The following is a 19,005-nucleotide window of genomic DNA, read 5'->3' as shown; positions in this document are numbered from 1 at the left end:
CTTCAACGTTCGCTCCAGTGCGCATGATCAGGAAAATCCCACGAATGTCCATCGCTGCATGCGCATGCCTGCACATAAAAAAATGGAATACTATCATGGCGGTAGACCAAGATTATTGGGCGTTGTTCTTAACACCTGTTGCTGTTGCTTAACTTAAAATTCAAAGGAGACCAACAGCATTTATTAATAAAATTCAGTTTCAATCATGGTGCAACAAAGTGAGTCGTTTCATAAGATTATTTACATAAATGTGAATTTACCTTTTTATTGATTATTGAAAAAAATTGTGTACGTTTATATTTTTAACACATAAAGTATGAACATGTAATTAACAAAAGAAAATGATTAGTATTTTTCATTTTATTGTATGAAATATATAGATGATTGGATTAAATTCGCCATGTTGACATGTTGGTATGTTTGACATTTCGCTTCGTCTGTCTCTGTTCTGTTTTTACTTTTATTCTTTTCGCTATTATAAATTTAAAAATAAAACTATGAATTTAGATTATTTATCCAAATTATCTTCATGACATTACTATATTCTAATATATAAAAATAATTTTATGTAGTAACGACTAGTTAGGTTATACATACATAATCTGTATACATTTTCTTGTCGATGTAATTTTAAAAAATTTTTATAATTATAGTGTATATTTGATAATATTTATGATTTATACAACTCAAGCACAATCAATCTACATATTTTTTATATTTCAAGTAATTGTTGGTGGATAATGTTTCTTTTGTTTAGACACAAGCAATGGGTAAAAGTGATGAAAACAATGAAATTATAATACATGCAGGCGAATCAACTTTTCTTAGAAAAACAACAAGCGAGGCCAGTAAAATGCTAGAAGCTGCTTTGTTACAAATGGACGACATTATTTCTGGTAAGGTATGATTTTTACTTTGTACTAATTATAATTAAAATATATAGTCACAAATATTATGGCAATATTCTAGTCTATATGCTCGTTTTTTATGTGACTTATGTAAACTAAGAAAAATTAATAGAGCCAATTGCATTGGAATACTTTTCAAAACATCATATTGAGTATTACTTTGCAGAAATAAAAAAAAGCAAAATTGATTAAAAAGAAGACAAACACAGGAAAAGTGGTTTGATAAATAGAAATTAGATGGAATGTAAAGAATCATAGAATAACTAAAAATGAAAAAAAAATGTCTTCTAATTTGTAATTTAGTAAAGAAAATAATATAGTTTATTCAATTTATTTATCTATATATTTTTTTAGATTTATTTGAGGTATTTTAAACAAAATTTTATGAATATTGAATATTGAATTATCAATATAGAATGTTTACCACTTATACACCAACATTTTTATAGCTACATGAATTTTAGAAATATTGATAAAATCCTTTAGCGTGAAACATCTTATCACCAAATAATTAACTTATCAAGTTGTTTATAAATGAAGTACTGGCCTAGCAACATATATAACAAGAATGTATTATCGAAACAGTCTTAATGTCTTGATCTTAACATTTTTTAATTACAAACTTGTTATTTTTTGGAAATTCTATTCAATTTAAAAAAACATTTGAATTTTATAATACACAATGTTAAGGTTTACTAAAAATATACATAGTAAATAATAAATATATATTTTTAGGTGCTTGTACAGACAGCAATAATGACGGAAATACAGAATGGAAAGATACCGTTAAAGAAGCTGCAAGAAATCTCGTGTCCGCAATTAAAAGTGCACCATGTCCTCCTTCTACTCCTGATGCAGCTACCACTGAAATTTTATTGCAGTGGATGCAACCAGTAAGTTAATCGATATGTTTGTGCTTTTTATTACTACCATGCATTAATATTACAAAACATTGTAATAATGTGAATCGACAATTAACCCCTAACTACAATCATGCAGTCTGGACACTGTTCAGCATGATTAATTTGTACAATTTTACAGACAAAACTAAGCCTGTGACAAAAATTATTTCCTATCTTCTCAAAGTTCAGAAAATTATGTTTACTATTTTCCTATCTCGAATTATCTTTCGAAAGTATTGGAAAGTATACTTTTAATTATATTCGTCCTTTAATAATTTTATATCAACAAATTATATGTATAAATTCATTGAACACAGATGAACATTATTTAAAACCGAGAGTGATCGGACAGAGTTCTTTGTAAGATGTACAAGTTGTCTATGTACTTGGAAAAAATGCATACTTCATCTCTGCAATTTGCGTTATGTAGCAGTCGACAGTGTATATCTCGTATATCAAACTATTATATTCTTATATTAAACTATTCTGTTCATTTTACAATATTTTTTTTCTGAATGGTCCTTGGAACAGCTCGTATGTGTTTACGTGTCATAACTTGTACATACTACTGTAGTTAAGGGTTAAATACTGTAATGTCTTATTTCTTCTATTACAATGTACTTTGCAAAGATACAGCTTAACTTAGTATGACAACTTCTTTCCTAGCTTTACATGATCAGGTATAAAACAATTTGAAATATAGGAGTTACTGACGAAGTCAAATAAATTTCATTTTTAAATTGAAAACATATTATTTTTCATGTATTATTTTCATTATATTAGTTTGTACTATTTCATATATCCATTATATATTTTAATTTGGAACAGGTAATGATAAAAATAAACCTCTATTATTTAGTTAAAAAAATCATAAGAAAATCATGTTTCTCATCCTGGTTCCATATTAAGTTAAAAGTAGTATACATATAACTGAAATAGGTCACCGATCTTTAGGAATGCATTCTAATGGTCTTAAACCTCTAATGTATAATGTGTCTCATCGAGAACTCAAACAAACTCAACTGAATCAAGTTTACTGAAGCAATATTACGGGAATTGTATGATGTTCTGTTATTAATTAATTCCTAGTGGAAGTGGACCCAAAGAAGGTGCCACGTGATCGTAGGTCGTACAATCAAACAAGAACGTATTGTATGATGATTGTGTTAAATAACATAGATTAATAATAATATAAACTGAAATATAAGAAAGAGAAAAATCGTAGCAATATATGAATTCTAGTGGGAAGTCGACTTTCAGAACGGGAGAGAGATTTCCACTTATTTTTAGATATAGGATATGATGTATAAATAAGGATTACTTAAAAATTAAGTTTATCCTTTGAAATATAACAGTCAATTCGTACATACGATTGTAAAGCGTTTGAAAAAGTAGTTCTATCTGAATATTGAGCAATACAATTTTTCAAAGTTGAGAGGATGATGATAATTTGTTTAAAAATCTTTTGTCACAATGCAGAGTTACATCAGAAACTACAATATTTCATGTTCAACTTTTTAAGTATCCCATATGGTTTCAGAGATATTAAAAAACGTTTAAAAAATGAGTTTCTTTAAAGGGTTGTTTCCATACTTAGAAGCCTTTTTAGTACTATGAAAGGTAATAATATGATTAGGTTTACATGCACTTTAATTTTACAAAATTTCAGATTTAAAAAAATGTATTAATTGCTAAATTTCTCTTGTGTCAAATGTTTAGGTGTTCACATTTAAACTGACCACCTTGTATATTGTACCATGTGACTATTCTCATCTTGAGAAACTTGAAGACGGTAATTTTAGTTTCATGCAGAACCACGTTACGAGTGCATCGGTAAAATTCCTTGAGATTAATTCGTAAAAGATAGACTTGTATTGAAATGATTCCAAGGGAAGTAAATAAATTTGGAGGAAGTACGTGAATAAAGAAATCTCATTAACAATTTTGAAGATATAAGGTTGAACATGGAATTAGATGAGAAAGAACATGCATGAGGTTCTATTAATATTTGTCTGTATTGAGAGAAGTCATCGAACCAGAATTGCATAATTTTCATTTGAATAATCATTTTACAAATTTATTTATAATTTTTGTTCAGTTACTTCAAAAGGAATTTTTTTAGAGAAATAGAATTTCATCTATAGTAAATAGTTTCATTAATAAATTTGTTTATACAATTTTTTATTAGCCACATGTAACAAGAATGGATGATTTGCGTGTTAAACAATTGCTTATATAAATAAATATTTTATTTGTTTATTAATATTTTAATGAAAATTAGATAGTATATTTAATAAGTATATTTCCAAAGATTAGTTGACAAAATTCATTTAGCTTCAGACTCATTGGAAGCTATGCCAAGAATAAAACAATGGGATGATACATGGAATGGGATGGTACATTCAGAAGACTATTATTCTTCAGGAACATCGAATTCTGAACAAGAAGAGGATGAATTTGTAAATACTGATTTTATTGATCAAAAACATATTAATCTGGTAGCTGTTTTTGCCAGATACACACAAGAGAGTCTTTAAAAATGAAAATGTAAATTTAAAAAAATGAGAAGGTTTTAAGAAACTAGTGATGCCAGGTTATATTCATTGATTGTAATATGGTGTTGTATGAACTAAAATTTGTTTCAATGTAATTGCTATAATAGAAATTGTTAAGTTTTACTTTAATTTTAATGATGTTAATAGCTGTTAAATTTATTAATACCATTAACAAATTATAAGGATGCATTTAGGGGAATCATATTACTTTCTTAGAGTTGCCCTTTGGGTTATGGTAAATTGCCTGCTTTCCGAGGAAGTGAGCCTAATCTTTGTGCAACTATAAATTTGACTCACATTGGGAATCACCTACACTGCTGTTCTGCTGTTCATAATATGAGGTCTCTTTTATGTTCCTTTCCTGTTTTGTTATTTTCGTATTTAAATTCACCTAATTCTGTAACGTGATTGAACAGAGTTTGTTCTGAAGAACACAGTTATCAAGGAAATGCTAAAGAATACAGAGGAAAACGAGGCAATCAATCTTATGAGTCAGGAAAAGAACGACAGTTCAGGAATAGGATAAATTATGAACAAAAAGCTAGGTCGCAAACAGATCTCTTTTTAAGAAGAAGAGAATCTCCTTATTGTTGCTCCCTGCAGCACTTTCATGATACTCAAAATTGGAATGAGTATCAAACACCTAGCGAGGTACACCAATGTTTGCAATAAAACATATTGAAAAGTATGGAAAGTAATGAAAATAATACATGAAATTATATGGATAAAAGTATACTATCAAAAACATTTATCATAAAATTTGAATGTTATATCACACTTTGGAAAAACTGTGAAACAGTTTAGTACTACTACATAAACTAAAATTGATTAAAAATGCATTTCAATATTATTCTCTCTTTCAGTGTAATTCTATGTAATATAAAATTGCAAGAGTTTCTTAGAGAACTTTCTAGCTTTGTACTTTTAAGAAATTGTTATTTTATAAAATATTATTAAGGAGTATATATATACATATATATATATATATATATGTGTGTGTTCTTAAAAATTATAAATAATAATTTTTATTATTGTAGCATTACGATCACGACATTTCAATGTGATTATGTAATTTATATTCTAAATTTCTAAAATATTATATGATTTTTGTGATATTCATTTTCATATTGTAGGAACGTTTACGAAAATCAGAAAATGAACGCGGGGCATTACGTATGGAAGTGTCAGTTTTATCTGAGCAAGTGGATGCACAGTCTACTAAAATTCAAGAATTGGAAAGTTTGCTCAGAGAAAAGAAAGATTCTCTTAGAAGAATGGAAGAGGCACTGCAAAAAGTAATTTTATTTCTTTGTTTCCATTAATATCAAATTTTCATCAATTTCCTTACCGTGTCTGTATTCGTTTTCATCAATTTTTTTAGTCTTAATATTCCTATTCCAATCTTATTTTTATTTTAATTTGATATGAACAATTTCTATCTTTAAAGGAAGTACTTTCAAGAAGTGCTTTGGAAACACAAAAGTTAGAGCTTTTAAGCTCTTTATCAGAAATGAAGCTTAGACTAACAAATTTAGAACACGAAAATCTTGCACTTCGTAGTGCAAACCTTATGTCAAATGTAAGTTAATTTATCTTAATTAAATTGAATTACATATTTCAATTTATCTTTTGCACAATTTTGTACAATTATTACAGGAAGAGCAATTTGAAAGGCATACCAGCCAATATAGCAGTCTTCCTAGGCCGCCGAGTTCTTCAAAGAAAGGCGTAGCATTCGGTAAGGTTTCAAGTTTAGCTTCAGGGACACACACGACGGTACCACTGGCCATTAGGGGAGTCTCCGCGAGATGCCTGTCTGCGCCTACTCTAGGTTGCGATTGATTTCTCGTCTAAGCATGCATCTTCACATGCTTTTTCAGAAAGAAACAACTGCTACTTATTTTTGTTTGCATGACAGGCAGTCGTGGCTAATAGTATCAAACTTAATTATTTGTTACCAATTAACTAATCATTTCGCTGCAGCACCGACATTACTATGTTTCGCCAAGTGAACTGTTAGGGGTATTATGTTTGATACTAACTGAGGCTTTCGAGTGTAAGCCGTTTCTTTTGATTAAAATGCTCCAATGTAACCTGATACAAAACTCTGACATTTTAGCATTGAAGTGTACAAATTGTACTTAGCATGAACAACCAGCAAGAACGAAATTAAAATCATCATTTTTTTACACCTACAGCGTTCAATGCATTTCAAGTCCTGAAAGATAGAATGGAAGCTTGACACTTACTATGATAGACATCAAAGTGTTAGTCCAGTAAAAACTCAAACCTAACAATTATTTTTCACTTAGAAACATTCATGAACTTTATTTAATATTAACAATATTTATATACACTAGTTGTGTTTGTTCTATAATTAACTCCTAAGTGTTTATTAATAATCTGGATTAAATCTTGGTCTGAATTTAAGACAATAATGACAAGTAAATAATTCTACTATCAAAATGTCTTGTTACTGAACATTATCTTCTTCCAACATACTTCCAGGTTTTGTTTAACGTTTGAGTTTTCAGTAACCTCAGAATATTTTCTTAGATTGTCCTTAATAGTATTTGATACACATTCGAATCCGATAAGAATTAAATGCTGTCAAATGAAAATTAATTACCTCTTTGTCTTTCTACTTTAGCTGAAGAAGAAAAAACGATTATTATAGGAGACCCAAATTCTCGATTAGAAACTCAGAAACCTTTGGCGGAGCTCTCGATGGAAGAAATTGAAGATTGGCTCGCGAATCTAGGATTAGAATGTTATGCGGGTGAATTAAGACGATGGGGTGCAACTGGAGCAAAATTACTTGAATGCTCACAACAGCAGCTAGAAAGAGAGCTGGAAATAAAAAATATTCTTCACAGAAAGAAATTGTTGTACGCAATAGAGTCAGAAAAATATGGCGGCAGTGAGTTTTTTGGATCGGATAAGGTAATTTTCATAACTTTATTATTGTTAATTTATTTTCGTACTGCAATTAAATTTAAAGCCGTAAACTATTATAAAATATATAAAGTCTAAAAATTCTTAAACTCATAGATGGATAATGCAGCCGTTCTACGATGGCTCGATGATATTGGTTTACCACAACATAAAGAAGCTTTTCAAATCGGTAAAGTCGATGGTAGAATGTTACATAGACTTACTACCGAAGATCTTTTAAACCTTGGAGTTACTGCACAATTACATGCTGCAAGTCTTAGACGAGGAATTCAGGTATTTGAGATATAATTTTTTAGCAATATAAATAATACTAAAAATAATTAAATTTAATCTACGTATTGTACTCTAGTTACTTACGAAACAAAATTAAACAATATACATTTGTAACTCAAATAGTGTTATAAAATGAAAGTTAGGTAAAATATGTATTTTCTTCTTTTTTCCATTTCATGTTACTGTAGGAAATCGTAGGATTGTTGTTTTCTCATTAATAAATAATATATAAATGTACCGTTGAAAAAATGACATACTTGGTTGATCATTTCTATTTTTATTAAACATATCTAAGTTTTTAGGTTCTTCGTGAATTAAATTTTGAGTTTGATAACCTTGAAAGAAGATCTGCAAACGGTAACGGAGCTGATGGTAGTAATGTTCGTCTCTGGACAAACCATCGAGTAATGGAATGGCTCAGAGTGGTTGATTTGGCAGAATACGCACCCAATATGAGAGGATCCGGATTACATGGAGGTTTAATGATGTACGAAGGCAGATTTACTTCAGAATTATTGGCTACGTTGCTTAGTATTTCCCCTGGAAAAACTCTTCTTCGTAGACATTTAACAACACATTTCAATCAAATTCTCGGTAGAGAAGTTGTACAGAGAAAAAGGGAAATTGAAAGCACTCTTGGATTCATTCCACTTACGCTTACCGCTCGCTTGAAGGTAATTTTAGTAATTTTTGCTTTACATTAAAGTAATTGTCATTCGGAGATTCCCCTGCATTATGCTTTGGCGTATATTTATTGTAGTTTCTTTTTCATAAATAATTATACTACGTTCATATTACATCTCTACATATTCTTTGAACTTACCGTGAATAGTTAATAGTATAAGTTTTAGTAATTCAAGAAATATTGTTTTGTGTCTAAACAAATTCTCATTAAATTTAAATATTCCAATTTAAATATATCTTATTAATACATTGTTGCAGGTACCAAAGAAATCTCAGTTTACATTAAAGCGTAAGAAGAGCAAAAATGAAGCGGATTATGGTAATTTGGTCTGTCCTCTGGAATCGTCACCGCCAGGTACTCCATCGACTCCTACTTCGACTCCAGGCAGTCCAAATTTGAATTCACCGACGTTCTAACTACATCGCACATTCATAATTTCGTAAGTTTAATTCAACTAATTCCAAGTCAATTCTTTTATATACTTATGCTTTCTTCATTAATAAATCCCATATTTAAATAGTTCATGTTGGAACTACCAGCAATATTTTCTCTGTTTTAGTTACGAAATTGCAACCTACGTCGATTAAAATTGTAAACAAAAGTCTCGATTTACTAGTTTTCCGGATGACCAGTCGACCTCTTCAGTGTCATCAGCAATCTTTGGATAGACCAAACAAAATTGTAACATTAGAGTAATTTGCCAATAATGTTATTGTTATAACATTCTAATGCTTAGCCCTCAGTTAATTTTACAGTAAATTTGTCGATTGTATTCGAGATTCTAAAATATTAAGCAAAATAAGTGAATTGCATATAATGGATGACAATAGGAATTGTTTTTATTATCGTAACGAATGTAAGGAACTTTTTAATTTTAGAACGATCGTTTAAGATGTACAATAATCTTACCCAGGGACAATAATATTTTATCGTTCACCTAGTTTTACGCTAGGAAACTCAGAGTTCGGTCGCCATATTTCAAACCCATTTCCAATATTATTTGTAATAAGCAACAGAAACATCAACACTAATCTGTACTGTACTGTAATTTTAATTGCAGGTAGTTGCTGTTACAGTTGTCATTTATAATTGTAATTGGGTTTAGTCGTGATTAGCGATTACAAATTATAATCTGTAATTGCCATTACCGATTATACATTTGTAATTGTAATCGTTAATCAAACTAATATTCTGCCTAACGACCTTTTCATGGATTTGTTATAAACTTATAAAGTTGATAAATAATGAATTTCCAATAAATATGTGTAAATTTTCTACATTTATACAACATTTAGAAATTAATTTACACTATTTCTATTTGTAGTACATTAAATTTAGTATTTGTTCGTAGAAAAATCATTTACTTATAATGAAATTTCTGTTTATAGCAAGTGTATGGAAAAGGTTTTGAAATTTGTAAATTCATAAATTTTATATTTATAATAAAAGTGAATGTAATTTATCGGGCAATCGTCGCGAACGGTTAACGTTTATCTGTTTCAATTGTAATTGTTGCTTTGATTAAGTTTTGCTCAACACTTCCAGGACATCAAAATAGAAAAGATTACTGAAGAAGCACGTTTATTCTCTTCGAGGGAATAAAAGTAGATTCAAAATTAAATTTGGTCAGCATGTACGACATTGTTGACTATATATTGTCAGGTCAAAATTAATGAATTAATTTGTGTCTATATTCGGCATTTACCTATTGAAATCAGAGGAAACAACAGTCTTTTTGATACACCTCAAACATTTGGTTACAAACATTATGTAAAATTATTTAGAATATTAATTCATACTTTTGAGTGTGTTTAGTATTACCAGAGCAATAAGTGATAAATACGAAAAATAAGTGTCTTGGAATGGTGCACACAAAAAATCGAGAAGATACTATCTTCGGCTATCGATTGTGAAAGAAGGAACGAACGAACGGGTCTTAAGAATAAACGTGAAGTTTTAAACGTTTGTTGCGGTATATATGATATATGTGTAAAGGCAAAATACAGAACAATCAAAAATTAAATGTGAATTTATCGTAATCAATTGAGACTATCGTGCATTGCCAAATAATTTGACGACCTAAGATAGCGGCCGTTGTAAAAATTGATTAGCTTCATGATAAGATTTGCAATTTTATAAGAATCTTTGTAAAAGAATTTAAATATACTGGTGATACATTCAAAATATAACCGAAGTTTTTCTAAGTAAACACATGTTTACATTTCCTACATTTTCTACATGTATACCATAATTTCTTTATAAACATTTACTAAATGTCTCTTGAAAGTGTTTTTAGAGTAGTTGTCCCAGACTGCCCACATTTATTCGATTGTTCATTGGCTTCCTACAAATTTAGGCACAATATGTATTTATTATTTTAAATAATAAGTATAAAAAATAATGAAATTGTTAGCGCATGAGTTATTATGCCAAATTTATCATAGTACATGCAGGCATAATAGTTTAATTAACATATAAGTATAAACTTGCGATTCATGAACACGAAATTGGTATCGCCATCTAGCGGTCAGAAAGCCGAACTAATTTAAAAAATATATGTATATATAACCTATTAATATCTCATTTTCCCTATGATTGACTTGATAAAAACTTAAATAATGAGCGTAGAAAATAATAAAACAGTTAGCGCATGTGTGATTACATCAAATAAGTAATTTTTAAAAATATTTAAATTAATATTCGTTTTAGTCCTTAGTGGCGCTATCGGTGGGGAAATGCCCAAGTTTCTCCCGAAATAGTTCCCTCTTCTCACCGCTAGATGGCGCTACCAAGGTCTAATTATCGACATTACAGTATATTTAAATAAATTGTTTTATTAAATGAAATAATAACAATTTAACTATACTACTAGCATAACAGAGCTTTAAAACGTATTAAAATTAAAGTAGGATTAGGTTTTTCTAAGTTTTAATATTTTCTTTACGTAGTGGCGCCTTCTAGCGGTGAAAAGAGGGAACTATTTCGGGAGAAACTTGGGCGTTTTCCCACCGATAGCGCCACTAAGGACTAAAACGAATATTAATTTAAATATTTTTAAAAATTACTTATTTGATGTAATCACACATGCGCTAACTGTTTTATTATTTTCTACGCTCATTATTTAAGTTTTTATCAAGTCAATCATAGGGAAAATGAGATATTAATAGGTTATATATACATATATTTTTTAAATTAGTTCGGCTTTCTGACCGCTAGATGGCGATACCAATTTCGTGTTCATGAATCGCAAGTTTATACTTATATGTTAATTAAACTATTATGCCTGCATGTACTATGATAAATTTGGCATAATAACTCATGCGCTAACCATTTCATTATTTTTTATACTTATTATTTAAAATAATAAATACATATTGTGCCTAAATTGTTTGTAGAAAGTCAATGAACAATGGAATAAATGTGTTAATAACTTCCTGTTGAAGTTTTTGTTGGTGTTGCATTTATGATATTGACAGAATTATTTGGTAAAGACACATGTAAAATGGAAATATCTTCTAAAGGAATACAATTATCACTATTGTCTTCTTCTATTTCTATATGTACATTCAGTATGTGATCTCTTTAAATCCCATTAAGTAATAAAGTATTGAATATGTAACAAAGTCTAGAATTTTTATTCATTCGTATTATCCCGAAATAATTAAATACATTTGAAAACAGGGTTCTTTTACCCTAGTTTTACTAGTACCTGTGTGGGAAATTAATGAGAGAATCATTCTGCAGACATGTAGATCGAGGTGGGCCAAGTCAATCGGAATCTTACTCAATCATTCTTAATTCGTCTCTGCTGTGTTTACGAACTTAAAAACTCTTTGTTTTTCACGATTCATCTATATATAAACATGATCATTTCTTTTGGCAATCGAAATTGTCGAAAAACAGAATTAAGAAATGACATCGCTGTTGATTTCGCGATGTACTTGTGCATAACATGATGGTTATGTAAGACAATTGCCTGAGTAATCTATACTTTCTCGTGATTATTGTGATGATTAATATATATGACACATCACAATCAACATACTTTACAGAGAACTGCTGAGAACAATGAATTATTGTATGCAAACGCTTAAATACTAGCAAAATCCAATTATTGTTTCGTTAATTAAAATTTGTGTGTTATGTATAATAAGCTCTATTCAATGCATACAGGGTGTCCGAAAAATGTTGTAACACCTTGAAAGAGGTGGTTCGGGAGGTGATTTGAAACAACTTTTTCCTTAGCGAAAATGTTGTCCGAAGCTTCGTTGAGGAGATATTAACAGAAAACACTGTTAACCAACAAATTTCGAAAAGTAAAATTTCTACATAAATTATTTCTACTATAAATAATTATTTCTAATTATTCCTATAATATTTATATATTATAATATACTATAATAATTAATTCAACCATAAATAAGAATGTACCAACGAAGAAAAAGAACCATTAATCAACATGAAGAAATTTGTTAAAGTTAGAAACTCAACGGAAAAAGTTGATAATGAAATATACTACTTTGACTAAAACGGTAAAAACGAAATAGCACCGCTAGTTACTTTAACACTGTTAGTTTTAAAAATAATAAATAACCTATTTCCTCTTACTTAAAAAAAAAAAAAGAAATTTACGAATGCTTGTATCGTCGTTTAGTTGACCGTTTATTTCTTAAAATGATGTTGAATAAGCCGGTGCACTTGTAAACGGCAGCGAGTCTTAAAATAAATTAGTTCGTATTGCACGAGATGTTTTCCTTCTTCTATCGCTTTCACTTCGGCGATAAGCTAACCAAGTGTACATAGAGTATCGCCAAGCCAGTCGACCTTATATAAGACAACGCCTGAACGTATTTGCTTAGTCTCATTGTTAAATCCCCGTTGGCCAGAGGAACATAACTTTTCTTAAACATGACTTCCAAAGAATCTCCTTTTGATTCCGACTGCATGACCCTGACGAGATTCGTGCTCGCGGAGCAACGGAAAATACCAACCGCCACGGGAGATTTAAGTCAACTTTTAAACAACATACAAACCGCTGTAAAGGCGGTTAGTTCGGCAGTTAGAAAAGCCGGCATTGCTAGCATGTAAGTACTTAATCGTGTACTTTATCCCATACGCGGACACATACATACGGATATTCAATGAAGAAACTATACACACGGAAAGCTGATGGTAAGCAGTAGCGGATCTAGATATATCGGGGCCTGGAGCTAATTCCCTTGAGAAGCACTTTCTGTCTCTGAAATACTTTATAAAAGGCAAATGTTACTATTATCCTTTTTAATCCTCTGCACAAGTTAATTCGCATGTGCTTTTTAAATAGAGTAGTGTTCAATACGTGTTTGATTGCGCCTATAGTTCATTGGCGTAGAGTCATTTGCGTATTTCTTCGATATTGTGCATAGCAATTATTTTACATGTGAAATTTGATACTTCTTGAAGTAACACCTCAGATTTTAATGAAATTTGAATATGTTGTAGTCTTTAGTAATATTTGAACGTATCTCGAACGACTTAAACAAATTTTGAAAATTATCGGTTTTATAATTGTTTAAGGTTTTCTATCAACTTTGCTTTAATAAATGTTGACTATTGAAATAGCCAAGAGATGAAAAAAAAAAATAAGCTTTCACGGGGTTACAATAAAGAGATAAGAGCATCAAAGAAAAATAATTTCAGTTTCTATAAAAAGATGTTTAACCATTTTTTTTTAAAAATATATTAAATAAATACCTTGCTTTTATATCACGGACACATTCAAAAATTTGAAAACAAATGAGAATATAGCTTCATTTATCCAGTTGATAGAGGACGTTTGAAAAAGATGGCGCATTAATAATCGCGCGCAATTTGAATTATGGTTACAGATTTTACTTCGACAGAATGAGATTATTTAATGTTACCGTACAAAGTCTATAATTTATTTCTAAAGCACATCTGGTAAGCGGCTAATTGTTTCTTAATATTCGGCACAGGTATGGAATAGCCGGATCTAAGAATGTTCAAGGAGAGGAAGTAAAGAAGCTGGATGTTCTAAGCAACGAGTTGTTCATAAATATGTTAACATCCACGTTTAAGAGTTACCTCCTCGTGAGTGAAGAGAATGCGGAAGCTATCGAAGTGGAAGTCGAAAAGCGGGGGAAGTACATAATTTGCTTTGACCCTTTGGACGGATCCTCCAATATAGATTGTTTAGTATCGGTTGGCTCGATTTTTGGTATTTACAAGAAGCCTGATGAATCGAAGGGACCTATGGCGGCAGACGCCCTTCAACCTGGAAAGAATTTGGTTGCTGCCGGATATGCGCTTTATGGTTCCGCGACTATGATAGTACTCTCGATCGGTCATGGAGTTAACGGCTTCATCTACGATCCAGCAATCGGAGAATTTATCTTGACGGAAAGAAACATGAAAATTCCTTCAAGGGGTGAAATATATAGGTATTGAATGAAAGGATGCTTAATTGTAATGACCATCGGGTTGAGACTTAGTTTATGTATACATACATTCATTGTAATGAAGATCAGTTTGAGAAGTTAGAAAGTTAATAATTTAACGTGAAAAAAGGCTGAACTTTGGCTCAGGGGCCCATTTCTTTTTGGTTGAAACTTATCAAATCTTATAGTCTTTGTCCTGAAAAGTCCGAAAATGCAAGTTAAAAGTTTAGGAAACCAGTAGCTTAAAAGATACGAGTACATAAAGATGTGTGTAAGTGTGTATTCACTTAAAAAACCTTTTACACAATTTAAATAGCATCCTTAATTCTTAATCCTTAATTCCTAGACTCCTGAACTTATTTTTTCGTTACTTCAAACACTCGGAAGAAATATGAAAGAAACGAAGGCTTGAACAGAGGTGCGAATTGAACGGTCATCCGTGTGAACCAATAAGAGGATGGGTAGAGGCAATATGGCGTCGTACAAACCTCTCAAAGTTTGTACCTAAACTTTTAACTTGCATTTTCGCACTTTTCAGGGCAAAAACTACAAGATTTCATCAGTTTTAACCAAAATGAAAGTTTAACCTAAAAAAAATGACGAGTGAATATTTTTACTTAAGCTACAGTCAGGGTCGATTTTAGCAATATTGGCGCCCCGGGCAAGAAATGTTTTTTCCCGATTTTTCTTCATTCGTTTCTATGTTCTTTTCTGTAGGTCTTAATGAATTAATGTTATTTATAGGTTAATGGTATTAACAGGTACACGTATTAGATCATATAGTTTTTAATTCAAGTGACAGAAGCGTAGCATGGGGCTTTTAAACAAAAGTGTTTCAGAGTTTTTGTGGTCCGAGAGTTCTGAATAATGGCATACACACCTTGAGTTAAACTATAGAGTTGATTGTGTAATGATAACGAGAAAACAGCGCACAGTTATTTACAAAGTTATAAAGAACGAACACACGGATTCTACAGAGTATTTACATCGAGTAACAACACTAATACTATGATTAATACATAATACGTTAACTATGATTAATCGAGTAGAATAAAGCAATCGCGTGGACTGAAATTGAATCAAACTTCGTGTGAACGGCATGAAAATACAGAAAAGCGCAGAACAGAGGAAACACGTGACGATCGTGCCAAGAGTAAACTAATAATGGCGTCTCTCATGGGTGCGCAGGAGTCAGAACAGAATTCCGAATTGACTTCAGCGACAGTCGCGGAAAAAGTAGGAAACTCCGGGACAAGGACAGAGAGGGCGATACAACAATTGCAGGAGAGACGAGGACAGCGCGATTAGGGTAGCATGATTTTTGTCCAGGATATTGAAGCGAAGAAGCAATCTTTTCTAATAATTCTGATTTTAATATATTCGTTACACCTTGGCGGATGCGACTCCAAGGCCTGATGTTGGAAAAAGTATATGTAAACAAATTTCTTCTATAAGAAAAAGAAAAACGTACTTTCATTGTTTATAAAGTATTAAGGCCGAAATTGCAAAATCAGGCCTTGCAGTCGCATCCGCCAAGGTGTAACGAATATATTAAAATCAGAATTATTAGAAAAGATTGCTTCTTTGCTTCAATATCCTGGACAAAAATCACGCTACCCTAATCGCTCCGTCCTCGTCTCTCCTGCAATTGTTGTATCGCCCTCTCTGTCCTTGTCCCGGAGTTTCCTACTTTTTCCGCGACTGTCGCTGAAGTCAATTCGGAATTCTGTTAAAACCCTAGGCTTCGAATAAATCTGAAGTTTGCCGATATGTTCGTCTCGTTTCCTCTTTCGAACATTTTCCAGAGAAAGAAACGAGACAAACACATCGGGAAACTTCCGATTTAATCGAAGCCTAGGGTTTTGCCCATCTCTGCCGTTAACAAAGCGCGTTCAAGATGCGCTGCTGCGAATTATTGTCGTGTATGGCGCGCGATTCGAACGAAGAGTTTCGCCAAGAAAAGGAAAAGAAGAATCTTTTAAAACTAAATTTAACCGACTACAACAAACGAACACTAAATACGATTAAATATTTTTTTTTTAAATTCTCTAATGACAAAATATGACCTAATATCTACAAATTCAATATTATACTTGAATCACATTATTAATGTAATTATTACGATCAATTACCAATTATTTCTCTAAATTTATACAATCAGGAATACACAATTGTTCAATAGTACTCGCTATGTTTATTGTATACTCGCTAAATTGTTTAATTATTCAAATTCATCTTTACAACGGTAAATCATTGCATCATTAAATTCCATTATATTATAACCGTTAAATGGTCGCATCACTTAATCGCCTGATGAAATGACTGCAAACTTGCAATAGCAGTTCGACTCGTTTATGTTCCACAGGCATTAATTACGTTCGTCTTTCCTTGGAAAAGTTACAGGTGCGCTGGTGTATGGAAATTATTATTGGTCAAGAGTGTGTAATATAAAATTTCAATACTTTCATATAGATTGAACCTTCGTGGAAAGAGAACATAGAAAGAAGGAAGAAAATCCAGAAAAAATTCGTAATTTATAATAGGAAGTCATTATTTCAGTATCAACGAAGGGTACGAGAGTATCTGGGATACATCCATTAAAGAGTATATCCGTTCTAAAAAATACCCCACCAGTGGAAAACCGTACAGTGCGAGATATGTGGGCTCCATGGTCGCTGATGTGCACAGGACAATCAAATATGGAGGAATATTTCTCTATCCGGCAACCAAAACTCACCCAACTGGCAAGGTATCTGATTCAACGATCTCATTCCTACTTTCGTTTCTTTACACATTTAATTTTCCTTTATTTTCTTTTATTAACACAACGAAACGCGAACGTTTATTTGCAGCTTCGACTCTTATACGAATGTATCCCAATGGCTTACATACTTAAGGAAGCCGGCGGTTTAGCATCAAACGGGGAAACTGATATTTTAAACGTGGTACCCGAGACCATTCATCAAAGATCCCCCATATTTTTGGGATCACGAGAGGATGTCGAGGAAGTGTTGCAGTTCATTCAGAAGCACAAGACGTCGTGAAACGTCGAGGAAGCAATTAAGAAGCGGGAGAACGCGTTAAAAATTTTATTTAATCGAATAATTTGTTGATATTACGAGTATAACGGTGTTTTATGAATTCTGATCGTACGTCATGTTTGTTTATTCGGGCGAGAAATTATTCCTCTTCTTATTTCCGAAATAACTCCACTGCCTGACAAATCTTCGTTTTTTATCTTTATTGGGGGGACTGTTTTTGAATAATCGATTAATATCTGTATCCCTCGTTACTGGTTGATCCACCGCCCGATGATGGAGGTCCCGGAGCTGGGTACGTTGCTGTGCCCTCGTATCGTACCATTGGACGATACCCGCCACCGTCGGCAACGTAATCGACGATTTGTGTTCGACCGTCTGGCAACAACACGTGGTACGTTCCACTCGCCTCGTTGTCTTTTCTTGATTCGTGGTGACCAAAGTCTAACCCGGCTCCTGCGTCTTGCACTTCGTACGAGAATTCGTAATTCGCCGGATCCTACGAAAAAGTGGTTACTGGGTAAATAAGGCTGTTTCATTAAAGTCGCCGAATAAAGTACTACAGTTAAGAGAATTCTCATATGTAGTACAATGGTAAGTTGTTACGATTGGATCTTCGACCATATAGCGCATGGACCACTCGAACCTACTCTTCATACAGTGATCGGAGCGTAACCGTAGACATATGAAAATACAGAGTGTCCCAAAAATTTGTAACACCTTGAAAGGGGTGGTTCGGGAGGTGATTTGAAATATTGTCCGTGGCTTCGTTGAGTGCAATTAATAAAGTGCAAAACAATGTAATTTAGTGCAATTCTACGTGTTCGGTACGTTATCACACGTTTTCCAAAGGTTTCAGGTCGCTGCAATACCGTTGGCGTCGGTTTCCTATAAGTGAGAATATCGAGCGTTCCAGCCTATGGAATCGATTGGAACTGTGTTAAACAATGAAATTTAGTGCAATTCTACGTGTTCGGTACGTTATCAAACGTTTTCCAAAGGTTTCAGGTCGCTGCGATACCGTTGGCGTCGGTTTCCTATAAATGAGAATATCGAGCGTTCCAGCCTATGGAATCGATTGGAACTGTGTTAAACAATGAAATTTAGTGCAATTCTACGTGTTCGGTACGTTATCACACGTTTTCCAAAGGTTTCAGGTCGCTGCGATACCGTTGGCGTCGGTTTCCTATAAGTGAGAATATCGAGCGTTCCAGCCTATGGAATCGATTGGAACTGTGTTAAACAATGAATT

At 32.1% G+C, this 19,005-nt stretch overlaps 3 protein-coding genes across 11 annotated transcripts in view; 2 read left to right on the top strand and 1 right to left on the bottom strand.

Annotated features, from left to right (window-relative positions):
• Positions 1-74: 74 nt before the first annotated feature.
• LOC128872307 (liprin-beta-1) lies at positions 75-9,240 on the top strand. 7 transcript variants are annotated; one of them, XM_054114872.1, is made up of 13 exons: positions 75-218; positions 758-896; positions 1,644-1,801; positions 4,582-4,706; positions 4,782-5,016; positions 5,499-5,660; positions 5,813-5,944; positions 6,022-6,196; positions 7,016-7,308; positions 7,417-7,593; positions 7,896-8,267; positions 8,536-8,717; positions 8,838-9,240. In XM_054114872.1, exons 2-12 carry the CDS (start codon positions 767-769, stop codon positions 8,692-8,694), a joined length of 2,118 nt encoding a protein of 705 aa, XP_053970847.1. In that variant the 5' UTR covers positions 75-218; positions 758-766; the 3' UTR covers positions 8,695-8,717; positions 8,838-9,240. The 7 variants fall into 7 exon arrangements, with proteins under 7 accessions (XP_053970847.1, XP_053970846.1, XP_053970844.1 ...); XM_054114869.1 differs by lacking the exons at positions 75-218; positions 758-896 and adding an exon at positions 4,145-4,269 and having other exon boundaries at positions 1,659-1,801; XM_054114867.1 differs by lacking the exons at positions 75-218; positions 758-896; positions 1,644-1,801 and adding exons at positions 3,582-3,723; positions 4,145-4,269 and having other exon boundaries at positions 8,799-9,240.
• A 3,451-nt stretch (positions 9,241-12,691) lies between these two features.
• On the top strand, positions 12,692-17,867 carry LOC128872314 (fructose-1,6-bisphosphatase 1). The gene is made up of 4 exons (XM_054114890.1): positions 12,692-13,362; positions 14,254-14,718; positions 17,275-17,464; positions 17,568-17,867. The coding sequence occupies exons 1-4, from the start codon at positions 13,187-13,189 to the stop codon at positions 17,757-17,759; spliced, it is 1,023 nt and encodes a 340-aa protein (XP_053970865.1). The 5' UTR covers positions 12,692-13,186; the 3' UTR covers positions 17,760-17,867.
• Positions 17,868-17,981: 114 nt separating this feature from the next.
• The window catches only part of LOC128872317 (pro-resilin-like), a 33,700-nt gene continuing 32,676 nt past the window's right edge, over positions 17,982-19,005 (bottom strand). For all 3 annotated transcript variants that reach the window (XM_054114900.1, XM_054114899.1, XM_054114901.1), the window contains exon 3: positions 17,982-18,252. In XM_054114900.1, the coding sequence (XP_053970875.1) occupies positions 17,986-18,252 (267 nt within the window). In that variant the 3' untranslated portion in view covers positions 17,982-17,985. The remainder of the gene's footprint in view (positions 18,253-19,005) is intronic.

Source organism: Hylaeus volcanicus, chromosome 2, assembly GCF_026283585.1.
Source record: "Hylaeus volcanicus isolate JK05 chromosome 2, UHH_iyHylVolc1.0_haploid, whole genome shotgun sequence".
Lineage (NCBI taxonomy): Eukaryota > Metazoa > Arthropoda > Insecta > Hymenoptera > Colletidae > Hylaeus > Hylaeus volcanicus.
The sequence above is the reverse complement of the archived record's forward strand: the minus strand, read 5'-3'. Positions and strand labels throughout refer to the sequence as shown.

Excerpts from the sequence above, each read along its gene's own strand:
- LOC128872307 (XM_054114872.1), top strand. The coding sequence starts at position 767 with ATGGGTAAAAGTGATGAAAACAATGAAATTATAATACATGCAGGCGAA. Across the intron at positions 6,197-7,015 it reads CCTGTCTGCGCCTACTCTAG|CTGAAGAAGAAAAAACGATT; the intron begins GTTGCGATTGAT and ends TTTCTACTTTAG. Across the intron at positions 7,594-7,895 it reads GTCTTAGACGAGGAATTCAG|GTTCTTCGTGAATTAAATTT; the intron begins GTATTTGAGATA and ends CTAAGTTTTTAG.
- LOC128872314 (XM_054114890.1), top strand. The coding sequence starts at position 13,187 with ATGACTTCCAAAGAATCTCCTTTTGATTCCGACTGCATGACCCTGACG. Across the intron at positions 13,363-14,253 it reads AAAGCCGGCATTGCTAGCAT|GTATGGAATAGCCGGATCTA; the intron begins GTAAGTACTTAA and ends TATTCGGCACAG. Across the intron at positions 14,719-17,274 it reads TCAAGGGGTGAAATATATAG|TATCAACGAAGGGTACGAGA; the intron begins GTATTGAATGAA and ends TCATTATTTCAG.